This window comes from Dama dama, chromosome 11 (genome assembly GCF_033118175.1).
Source record: "Dama dama isolate Ldn47 chromosome 11, ASM3311817v1, whole genome shotgun sequence".
Lineage (NCBI taxonomy): Eukaryota > Metazoa > Chordata > Mammalia > Artiodactyla > Cervidae > Dama > Dama dama.
Genome location: NC_083691.1, coordinates 24,144,499 through 24,157,244, shown reverse-complemented (window position 1 = coordinate 24,157,244; position 12,746 = coordinate 24,144,499). Strand labels below are relative to the sequence as shown.

The 12,746-nt window shown below is 38.7% G+C and overlaps 1 protein-coding gene across 2 annotated transcripts in view; it reads left to right on the top strand.

Annotated features, from left to right (window-relative positions):
* CYRIA (CYFIP related Rac1 interactor A) overlaps nt 1-12,746 on the top strand; it is a 99,052-nt gene that overhangs the window by 68,205 nt on the left and 18,101 nt on the right. For both annotated transcript variants that reach the window (XM_061154836.1, XM_061154835.1), the window contains exon 3: nt 4,988-5,067. In XM_061154836.1, the coding sequence (XP_061010819.1) occupies nt 4,998-5,067 (70 nt within the window). In that variant the 5' untranslated portion in view covers nt 4,988-4,997. The remainder of the gene's footprint in view (nt 1-4,987; nt 5,068-12,746) is intronic.

The window sequence follows — 12,746 nt, the reverse complement described above, 5'->3', positions numbered from 1 at the left end:
GGACTTCCATCTGGATGACTTTGAAAAGGACATTGATTGTACCTGATCCACAAGTTCTCATCTGTAAAATGGGTACAATATCACCTTCCCTGCCTTAGACACATGCTAATGTTGAGGATAAATGAGTCCAGAAACATCTTTGACAAAGATATGATATTATATAAATACATGTCATTGTGTATTCATGATTTGTCTGGGGCTTGTAGTAGTTCAGACTGGTAAAGAATCTGCCTATAATGCAGGAGACTTGGGTTTTATCCCCGGGTTGGGAAGATCCCCTGGAGGAGGACAAAAAGAATCCCATGGAGAGAGGCACGTGGTGGCCTACAGGTCATGGGGTCACAAAGAGTCAGAGATGACTGAGCAACTAACACTTTCACTTTCACTATATGCTAATAACTATGTTACAGAAAAATATTAGGCTCAGCAGAACTTCTTAATCTCCAAAATACAGAGTTATAGATAAAAGAATCTAAGTCTTTGAGTTCTTAAATTTTTGTACCAGGGATGCTAAAAATTTGTAGATGCTGGAAGGTATTGGCTCACTCAAAATGCTAAGAAAACCCATCCCTCTAGTAGAGGCATTGAGTCTTTACCATCTTAAACCTTAAGAAAAATACTAGCAAATAAACCATGTAGGGCTGTTGCTCTATTTTTTCTCACTTTCTGTTCTTTGTTGATGAAAGGTGGTATTGGCTTAGAAATTCTCCTTTGCAATAGTTGTAGCTACAAAAGAAATTTTCTGAGTGCTTGTTCTTTAATCATGAAAATTGGGCATTGAAATGTTGGTGCACACAGGCAAAGGTCAGAATTCGCTATGCCCATGCCCTGCACTTGAGTTCTGCTATGTCTTACTTCTAGTAAACAAATTTCGTCACCACAGATGGCCTCATTTTTTAAAAATCACCTCTGGTTGATTTTATTTGGTTTTACACTCTGGGAATACAGCTAATCCTATTGTTTATTTATTATTTTCTTCTAAACAAGAGCAGAGTTATAAATAGGACAAAAAAATAATTGCACACGTATGTATGTGTGTGTGTGTGTGGTGTCTGTGTGCGTGTTTTGCTTCTCTTCTCATTTTTGGATCTCAAGTGTTAGCAGAAAACGACTTCTTTAGGAAAGTCATCATTTTCTACTGAGCAGCCTGTGAGCCAACTCCCATGGAAGTGGTTTTGAGCTGAGAGCCAAGAAAGTAGTCACAGAAAACACCAGTATACATCCCAAATCATCACCACGGAGACAGGAGAGCCTCCCTTGGCAGAGACATGCGGGCTGTCTTTACAGACAATGTTAACACTCCTACCAAGACTAGAGAAATGCCCTCCTTTAATTTGCGGAAAAAAAAGTGTAAAGATCCATTTCAAAATTGTATTAAATAAATAAACCTTGAGGAATAAGCCTTCTGTTTGGGGAAGACTTCAGCAGTACTTGTGTCTGCTGTTCCCTTCTCACCCCTCATCCTGCAGCTGGGGACCTCCTCTCTGCCATTACAGATTCCCAGTCTCCTTCATGCCTGGGTGGACTTCACTTCTTCTATGAAGCCAACTTTTCTGGAAGACTCTACCCCGCCCCCCATGGTTTCCTAAAGAAAGCATGGATTCCTCAAGAAGTATGTTTTTCCCTGTACATGGAGCATTACTAGTGAGAAACAGGCTGCTTTGGAATCTTAACAGAAACTGTAGACTGTCCCCAGAAAAAGGATCGTAGGCCTACAGTACTGTATTATCCTGCAGACACTTTCTGCAGACCATGGACTCTCAGCGTTCTCATCCAGGGACCTCCTAGGGGTCTGAAGCCCCAGGTTCCTTCTTGTGGGGAAAAGAATGTGGACTTTGGGTTCCCAGACCCTCAAGTTCAAATGTGACTCCATCTTTTATTCTCCTATCATCTTTAGAAATATACTTAACCATCTGAACCTCTTTTTCTTCCAATAAATGAAGACAGTTGTAGCTACCCAAAGAGTTGGTATAAGGTTTTAGTGAATTTAAGTGTGTGAAAGCTCCAAGCACAGTGCCAGGCATACCATAGGCATTTAATAAAATGTGCATATTCTTGTCCCCTTGGAGGGGAGCAATTTTTTTTTTTTTTTTTGCCATGAAGGAGATGAACTATTTCTTTATCTATTCAAGAAGGTTGTATTGAAATGCATGTTTTCTAGGTTCCATAACGCTATATAAGTTCCCACAATTTTATCATTCCAGACAGTTCCTGTTTGGGGTGTCAACATCTAGAAATCTAGAATAGTTCCAGTTAATTGACCCTGGCTGTTGTTAGGATCACGTCTCAGGATATTTGACCACATCAGCCAACCAGACTAAGTAACCTTCTGAACAGATAGCACTCTGCAGCCGGCTAATATTTGGATGTATTTCCATGCGTGTTTTAGTCTGTTACTAATTTTAAAGGCTTAACGCATTTCCCACCCAGGAACTCTGACAGTAAAATCCTACACAAGGCAGACTTTTAGGAGGAAGCTAAACTCGTTCAGGTCTCTTGTGACATGTTAATAGCACAAAACTAGGGAAATTAAGAATATTTAACTTCCATTAAGGCATTTTATATGAAAGTTGGGGTTGCTACTAAACAGTAGAATCATCTTCCTGCAAGATTTGCCTTGGGGTCTGAGTTGGAATTGTTCATTAAATTGGAAACACATTGTTTCCTGGAGACCCAGGAGGGTTTGTGAATATTGCCCAGTGACAAGGATGGACTACACTAGTTGTGAATTTTAATTTGGCAGAACCTGTCTCACACAGGGCTTTGCTCAAAAAATATCTTAAAAGGAAACACGAATCAAGGCAAGGGAGGAAAAAAAAATGATGGAAAGAATATGAAAGAGGGAAGATTCTTTTGGACAAGAGGAGCATGGTGTTTGCCTCAAATTGTGTGTCTGTGTACTTGTGCACACATGCCCAGGTGGCACTAGTGATAATGCAAGAGACACAAGTTCGATCCCTGGGTCGGGAAGATCCCACGGAGGAGGACATGGCAACCCACTCCAGTATTCTTGCCTGGAGAATCCCATGGACAGAGGAGCCTGTGGGTTATAGTCCACAGGGCTGCACAGAGACGGACATAACTGAAGCGACTTAGCACACACGCACGCATGCCCAAATATTCATATACTTCAAGATCGGCAAGGTCAAAGAAGTATATATCCCGATCTTCTGCCCAACTCATTTTCACAATATTTTTAATTTCTACTTCACCACTACCAGTGACAGGAAACTCACTATTTCACAGGGCAAATCACCCAATAGTCTGACAACCCTAGTGGTGAGAAATGTTTTCACGACATTGAATGAAGATCTTCCTCGTTATTCCCTCATTGGTTCTAGTTCTCTTCCCTAGAGCCACATAACACCTCTCTGATTTGTCTTCCATAGAATTCTGAGTAAGTATTTGAAGGCGATAAGATAATCATCATAATGATGACAGTGGTAATTATCACATATTGTTTCTTGAGCACTTCTTAGAAGTACTGTGCTAGGCATTTTATATCTTTAATCTCATTAATATCCATGAATTGATGAAATAGATACATTTCAAAAACTCTTTTTATAGATGAGAAAACAGGCTTAGAGAGTTAGTGCCTTGCCTTAGATAACAGAGCTAACAGGAAACAGAGGTAGGATTGCAAGCAGTCCTCCCTAAGTTCTTCTAGCTTCACATTAGTGACATGGGTGACCTTGGGTGATATCTGTAAGTGGATGTGAGTATTTTCTCAGAGGGAGGATTATGGAGACTATATTATACCACCTGCTGCACCCAAGAGAACTGCTTGTTATGTATTTGTATGCATAACATCCTTTTTGTTTATTTTTCATTCACCACATCTTTCTTACAGTGGCATTTTTTAAAAAATTCCTACAGCAACGTAACACTATCAGGAGCCATGTGCATAGAAAATTACAGCCCTGAGCTCCATTATCCTCATCCAGTGATTTTTGAAGTTGACCCCTCACAAGCTGAGGTGTCTGAGTCACGAGTTAAAGGAATGGCTTCAGCACCCAGCATCAGATCGCGGCTCCATAAATACGTGTAGAATGAATGAAGGCACAGTGGCCTCCTGAAGAAGGAGAAGGTTTACCGCCTAGAACTGAGAGTACTAGACATGTTGCTATTTATTTAAATCAGTTAAGGTTAGTTGCTAAGTCATGTCTGACTCTGTGACCCCATGGACTACAGCACGCCAGGCTTCCCTGTCCTTCACCATCTCCCGGAGTTTGCTCACACTCATGTCCATTGAGTCAATGATGCCGTCCAACCCTCTCAACCTCTGTCATCAATAATAACTACACTTTCCCTATTCTTTCAGGTTGGGGTTGCAGATATGTCACAGATTTGTATTTCTCTGTAGGTTGGATTCACTGTTGCAAATGCTTCAGGCTGCAGTTTCATTGAGAATAACTTTTTGGATGTTACACCTTTTCATTTTTAAACTTCATGAAGTACAAATCTCATAACTATTGAAATGTTAAATCACAGGAACCTATGACTTACCTGGGAAACAGGACCTCTTGTATAGGCTAAAAGGGATTCCTGGGAGTGTAAATCTGTTTTCTAAACTCTTTTCCTTGGGAGCTTTGAGAAATTTACCTTTCTGGGTAAGTAATTTAATAATGCCCTCACTGTTCTGCTTGTCCATTGACATGGTATGTGCCCACACCAATGGAACAGAAATAAAGCAAGGATAAAATATTAACTGTAAGGATTCTGGGGATTAGTGAACGGGAAAGGGGAAAAAAGATTTCTAGAATACACCTGAACTCTGCCTCCTATGACCATTACGCAATTCTTTGAACAATAACTAATTGCTAACTTATCACTTGTCACCTGGTATAAAAATACTTTCTGTTAGGTCTTCTGATGTAGTTATAGGGGTTCAGTGGTATGTATGCAAATCATTAAAAAATATCTAACCTTTTAAGAAGTATGTGTTTTATACTGCTAATGGTGTTTGGTTTTGTGTTTCCTCTTTTAGGCTTGCTGGGATGGGAAACCTGCTCAAAGTCCTTACCAGGGAAATTGAAAACTACCCACATTTTTTCCTGGATTTTGAAAGTAAGTTCCCAAAATTAAAAGATTATGATGAGAAGTCTTCACTTTCTTTATAGTTTGTTGATAGGGGAGTTATAAAGATTGTTAGGTAATGCTTAAACCACATCCAAATGTCTCTCTGCATTTCTCTGAGTCTTCAAAGACCACTTCCTTCTTTGTCTTCATATATTATTTTTTTAAACTGTGGTGGATTCAAGTCAATGTATGGCAAAACCAATACAATATTGTAAAGTAAAATTAATTAATTAATTAATTAAAATAATAAAAATTTTTTTAAAAGAACATCTAATATGCTCATGCTTTTCTTTGATTTTAGAAGCAATCAGTTATTGTAGGCCTAATATCAATCATCATCATGTATTTTCCTAATAATTTTCATGAATTATTATGTCATAATCCAAAGAAAATGGTATACATAGGAATTTACACAGATTAATATAAAACAAATATCACTAGATGTAAAAGAAAATTGATAGATACCAGACATGAGACTTAGAGATTTTGTAGTTTTGAGTAATCTCTGTCTGTTCTTTGTGTATTATTTGATAATATAGAACTGTTTCAGAATTTTGAGATGCAGCTTTCATTTGAAAGGTTTTTTTTAAATCAAAAACTTTAAATTAGGGAAAACGGCTTATGAATCATGACTGAATACATACAGAGATTCTTTCTTATATTGTTCATTGTTTGACTATGTTTATTAATGAGTGACACATTCATTTTAAGCAAATGATCTCATGTGTCTATACTTATTCTTGTGTTCTCCTCCTTTTGAATTGCAATTCCACAATACCAAGCATGCTTAAATGTCCTTTGTCCCAGTAGTCACCATCTGTTGCAAACCTTAATCTGCTTTAAAGTATAGTTTAAACTATAGTTTAAAGTATTTTATTCATATTAAAAATAAGTTGAAACTTCCTTACATATATATTAAACCTTCTAATAGAGATTTTCTAAGTAAATGTTAGAATAACTTTCTAAGATACAGTAAACCAAACGACGAAAGCTCTCTGGAGCTTTTTTAAAATCTTTGTTATGCCTAAATACCTACTTAAAAAGGAAAAGTATTCCCAAAACTCATACATTCTGAAAAAAATTTTTAATGCAAATTATATTCAATTAAAGAGATCTCACTTGTGATTTAACTCAGTTTGTTATTCTTGCTATTTTGCTAAGTTTGGCTGGATTTGATTGGGTGTGGTTGGTTTTGGTTGAGTTTAGCTGGGTTTGTCTGGGTTTGGTTGTATTTGGCTGAGCTTGTCTGGGTTTGGTGGAATTTGATTGGGTTTGGCTGAACTTAATTTGGTTTGGCTGGATTTGTTTGGGCTTGGTTAAATTTGGTTGGATTTAGTTGGTTTTGGCTGGGTTTGTTTGGGTTTGGTTGAGCTATGCTGGGTTTAGTTCGGTTTAGTATGGAGGGCAGCTGGGAACTCAAAGAATGGGTTTCCTTTTTTTTTTTTTTTTAACTGGTGTGACTTTTGCTACTCTTCTATAATATACATATCTTTATTATTACAGGAAGATTTATTAATAATTTTAAAAATTGTTGCAGAACGAACTACCTATTATTCCAACACCCTAATTTTACTACTTGCATCTTTAATTGGTCCTTTCCACTTCTTGTCATATGTATTTTACACTGTTTCATTCAGCATGCACAAAGGCCAAAATAGTGGTAAAACAGCGTTCACCTACAACTCATGAAAGGGAGTTTCATGCTTTACTCTTTTGGAAGTTCTAAATTCCACATGCATGTGTGCATGCTTCTCACAATGTCACCCAGAATTCAGTGGCCCCATTTGCCTATGTAGCTGTTCTTGAACTTCGGCCTTCCCATGCTTCCACAAAGAATAATATTGAGTTCTTTGTCAAGTCTAATATGAAAACTTTAAAGGGATAAAAGTAAAATCTACAGGAATTTAAAGCAGTAGTTTTCAGCTGGTGTTCTCCGAAGCAAGATCTCAGGGCATCCCCTTCCCCACCAACATAGCAACAGGGCCTCTCTTCCTCTCTCCTACAACCCAAGGACTCTGACCTACTCAGTCTTGTACTTTGGCCATTTTCTTAATATGGTATTTAAAGAAAGATCATGGTGGCCAAAGAAAACATTTAAATATTTTCAATTTTGGTAATGACATGTAGTATCAAAACTCCATTTATAGATATGCTATAATTTCTTCAGGAAGGGGAAGTATAGACTGGATTTGCATGTCTGGTGGCCTATTACTAGAACTAGAGTATTTAAGGAAAGTATAAAACTATAAATTTATAGACATGTATAAAATCCTGTTTATATCCCCCTTACTACCAAAGAGAAGATTAACATTATTTCACTGAGTCTGAGAAGATGAGTCACTGGGCTGAAGTCACACAGGGAATGATTGGAGAATTGAAGTGGGAGTACAGTTGTCTTTGGCCTTCTTCCTTTTGCTTCGATTTCCTTAAGTCCTCTTCATAGGCAGCTTCCAGGAAGTAATACGGCCATCATTTTCTGCCTTATTAGAGAGGGAGATGAGATGTCTCATGAAAAAAAAATTATTTTCATTTGTTGATTCTTCAAATCTTATTTCCTAAAGCTGGCTTTCAAGAAAGAAGGATGACAGACTGGAAGGGTGGGGAAGATGGGCTGAGGTCATGGTTTTTCCTTGAGTGTATAGATTTCAGCTCATTATGGCAATGGTATGTTGAGTATGGTCATGAGCATCCATGTACGCCTGGTGACATCAGGGAGATGGAACTAAACAAGAGCAGCCATTGCCTAATGAAGCCCCAGGCTGGTGTGGAGGACAATATAGGCAGACAGTTCAAAGACAAAATAAAATAAGGGGCTTAGAAGAGGCATAGTGCGACCTGGGAATAGAGGGAGAAGCTTCTAGTTTCAAGAAATGGATGACCTCAGGAGGAATTAGAGAAGTTTTCTTGCAAAGGTGGCATTTGGAATGGACTTAATGTGTATTTTTTTCCGAAGACCTAGAAGACCTGGGTTCGTTCTCTGGATTGGGAAGGTCCCCTGGAGAAGGGAAAGGCTACCCACTCCAGCATTCTTGCCTGGGGAATTCCATGGACAGAGATGCCTAGTGGGCTACATATAGTCCATGGGCTCCCAAAAATCGGACATCAATGAGCAACTAACACCTTCACTTTCAGAAGACTTTTCCAAAGAGAATAGTTGAAATCCCCGAAGGAAAACTACAGAAGACAAGAGCTGAGTGGATGACAACTTCAGGCATGCTTGTGTTTAAAGGGAGCTTGAGTAGGAGAGAGGCTACATTGAGGGAGAAGCAGGGCAACTTAATTGAGATTCCTGATGGCAGGGCTTGGGCCCCACCCAGTGTGGTGACCCAGCCATCAGCTTGTGTTGAGCTAAGAGACCAAATGAGCCCAAGTAACAGATGCTGGCCATGTGAAGAAACAGAATAGAACAGGCTAGATCAGGCAGCCAGAAGACACAGACTTTTAAGAAGGAGGGAATGTAAATAGATTCAGATGCTGAGAGTAGTCAAGAAGGCTTGAAAAGGGGATGATGAGTTGGGCAGTTAGCTGCCTAACAGATTCAGGATTTATTGCTTTAAATACAGAGGTTGGATTGCAAAGAGTTAAGGGGGGGAGTCAGCAGTGAAGGGAGGAAGGCAGGCTGAACAGCCTGTAGCAACAGCTTAAATGCATGTGGCACCTCTGCTTCGAGTGCTGGATATTCTTTTTGAAGTCAGTGATGGAATATAATTGAACTGGGTCAAATAGATATAATTAAGCTGGGTCAAAATTTAATACAAAATTAGACACATCTGTCCTTAGATTTTCCAGTTGTGTAGATCTGATTTAAATTTGTTTGACCTTTGTAGTGGGTTCTACAGTCTATGCTCGTATTTCTACACAGTCACTTACCGTCTTTTTATTATTGTTTTTTCATCCCATGACTATTTTCTTTCTGTGAACAGAAAAGTTATAATTTGATGAAGTGTGATTCATCATTTTCTTCCTTTTTCTCTAAGTGCATTCTGTATCTTCTTTAAGAAATCATACCTATTCCATGGTCATAAACATACTCAATGACATTTCCCTATGAAAGCTTTAGAATTTTAAGCTTTACATTTAAGTCAATGATCAATCTTAGCAAGTTTTTGCATATGTTGTGAAAGAGGTATTGGATTTATTTCTTTTTTCATGTGATACAAAATTATTTTAGCACAGGCGGATTGCTTTAATGCTCAATCATAAATTTGTTATTTATAATATATGTGGGTCTACTTAGGGACCTTTTATTCTCTCTCATTGCTTCTTGATCCATTTCACCAATTAATACCAAAACATAGCAACTAATAAGTTATGAAATCAGGAAAAGCAAGTGTTTCAACTTTGTTCTTTCTCAAGATATTCTGACTATTCTAGCACCTTTACTTTTCTATATAATTTTATGTATCCTTCAAAACTAGCTTTTAATGTCGAAAAAATCTTGCTGGGATACTGATTATAATTATGTAAATCAATAAATCAGTTTGGAGGTAATTGACTTCTAGGCAATATTAATTTGTCCCACCTATGCATATAGTCTATCTTTCTGTTTGTTTAGATATTCTTTAACTTCACTCAGAAATGTTTTATAGTTTTTAGAAATCTGGCATGTCTTTTGTTAAATCTACCTTTAATCATGTCATATTTTGACCATAACAGTTTTCTTACCCTTAGTATTTGCAGCAGTATGTATTTCCCTATTTTGTCTACCTTTCTTTATAGCGTGTTTCTTATAAACAATATGTAGTTGCCCCAAGCTTTTTTATCCAAGCTGATAATATCAACCTTTTAATTGGTATGTCTAGTCCATTTACTTTTAATTACTGTATGTGCCTTTAATTAACATTTGTATTTGTGTATCTTGGTGTCATTTCCATTCGTTATTTTTTTCCTCTTAGTTTCTCAGTGTCTTTCTGTCTTTTAAGTAAGCCAAATAATTTTTAGTACTCTTTTGTGTCCTTTCTGCTGACTTTTTAGTTGTGCTTCTTGGTTCTTACGTTAGAGATTATTATATACATCTTTAACTTACTGCCATCTGTCTTCAAAATGCATTGTTCACTTCATGAAGAATTTAAGAAACTTGTCACAGTAGACTTCCAATCACCACCTTTCCACTCACTCTTTGTGCTATAGTTACATGTTTTACTTCTGTGTACATATGTTATATGTATATGTTATAAACTCATTGCAATGTCTTTTTTTTAAACTTTAAACTCTCAAATAGTCTCTGTGTGTTTATATTTGTAATCTTACTGACATATTTTTCAGTGTTCTCCATTCCTTCTGACATAGCTAGGTCTCTTTGGTATAATTTCACTTTAGCCTAAAGAACTTCTCTGTGGAAAAGATTTAGATGGCACCTTATGCTTATGTCATGTGTGACCTATTCAGCATCTGACATAGAGCTGGGCATGAAGCATAAGCTTAGGAACCTTGGCTTCTTCATTGATGCTAATTCAGTAACTATCTGCAGAGCATCTTCTGTATCCTAGCAGGACCAGCAGAAGTGGGGGTGGGGTCTTAGTGGAGCAGAGGGGCATGAGGGTGAATCACATAAGGTACATAAATACAGGAGCACAAACTCTTTTTCAAGGAGTATGTAACTGTTGGGGAGATCAGATGTAAAAACAATGAAGAGACAATAGTACAGGTAGCAGAGAAGAAATCTAATAGCTAGAACAAAGAGAAAGTGATGGACTAGCATAAAGAAGTACAGGTTCTAGGCTGGGATGAAGATACATTTCTTTGGCTATAGTAACAGAAAAGTGATTTTCTTATAAGAAAAATCCACCCTTATGAGCATAATAGGAATGCCAAAAACCATAAAAGTGGTTGATGGGGTTAGTCAAGAGGGAAATTCTAAAGCTCCCAAGCCATGGTACTTCCAGAAAGGCTCTGCGTATTTTGACGTGTTACAATTACAGTCTCCTACTCTTTAAAGCAAGGGTGTGGGTGCATGTCAGATTAGGCAATCAGCTGGAATTTCTTTGGGGGATGCAGAATACTTCTTGCTGCTACTGATCTCTGCTTTCGTCTCCCCCTCCCTGTTACTCTCACATCTGCTGCAGTTGTGCATAGGGGGCTAGATAATCTTGGAAAGGGAAAGGAGGAAAATAAAGGATGTTTTGGTTACTTTACAAATGAAACTAAAACAAACAAAAAGCCAAGGAACAGAACAGACCTGGGAAGCAATTTGTTTACGTCAAGGCAGGGATTCATTCGGAAAGATTCTTTCAGTTTCTAGCACTTTCGCTTTTTAAGTGCTTTTCAGCTGTCAACATCCTCTTTATGATTCTACACGTCACAGACCCCCACAGGACCATATAGGGAGGAGACGCGGCTCTTGCTAGCTCCCCTCCCTCTACCAAGAATTCATCTGAGACCAAGAGAGATTAATTGGCTTGCCCTGAGGTCTCATATTTAGTGAGTGAAAACTTATGATAGGATATGGTTCTTCAAAAATTACATCCCTGGAGCTCTCTCTTCCCCCCATGACTTCACAGGGATGCCTCAGCATGTGAAATAAACAAGCCTTCAAGTGTCTTAAACCTCCCTGCTTTTTGCAGTCCCTCATCTGACTGTCCCTTGGGAAAGGGCTGTGGCATAGGAAGACTGATGTTCCTGTACAAATAAATAATGTCAGTCCCATCACACTTACATCTTCTGACAGACCTTTGCAATTGTAGATTGTTTTTTTGTAAGCGGTTAGTATCATGCTATAAATCGTTTCCATTTTCACATCCCCCAGTGTTCATATCAGGGCTTCCCTGGTGGCTCAGATGGGAAAGAATCTGCCTGCAATGCAGGAGACCCAGGTTCGATCCCTGGGTCAGAAAAATCCCCTGGAGAAGGGAATGGCAACCCACATCAGTGTTCTTGCCTGGAGAATCCCGTGCACAGAGGAACCTGGTGGGTTACAGTCCACAGGGTCTTAAAGCGTTGACCTGACTGAAAGACTAACACACACACACGTATATTGTTAATATTAGATAGTTATTACGCTGCTTAGTTTATCCTGAAGGGGTGAAGGGTGAAATAAGTAAGTGGGTGGAGAAGAAGAGCTAGAGTTTTAATTTATGGTTTGGCGAACCCTTCCTGCTCTGCCTTTCTTTGGTGTTTATACAACAGCTGGTGGGTGCAGAGATAGGGAGGTATCCTACTGATGAAATGCCAGGGCTTCCTTCAAAGCCAAAGACATCTCCAAATAAATCGTCTCCCATTCACATTTTCTTCAGTTAATTTGTTTGATTCTCTGTCAGCTTTTCCACACAGTCTTGAATAGGTCTTTAGGGGTAGGTGTGTGTGTGTTCCCCGGGCTTGTGGAGACAGAGTGCATCCTTGGCTGATTTACAAAGATAAGAACTCTTTGATTTGACAGCCTTGCTCAGGGTTGAGCCCTGCCGCCTGTGCCCTGGGGTATGTTCACCGAAGGTGTTTGTTTCTGACAAAGCTGGTGGCCACCTTGCTTTGCATCGGCACAGTGGAATGCCGAGAATTCCGCTCTCAGTAAATATCACAGTCCTTCAGCATGAAACCGCCCCCTGACCCCGGTGACTCTAAAATGCTGACAGTTAATATCCACTGTCACTGGGAAATTGAGTCAAAGGAGGATAAATAGGTCCCCTATAAACAAAATGAATACTGTTGAACTTTCTTAATTGATAAGATGG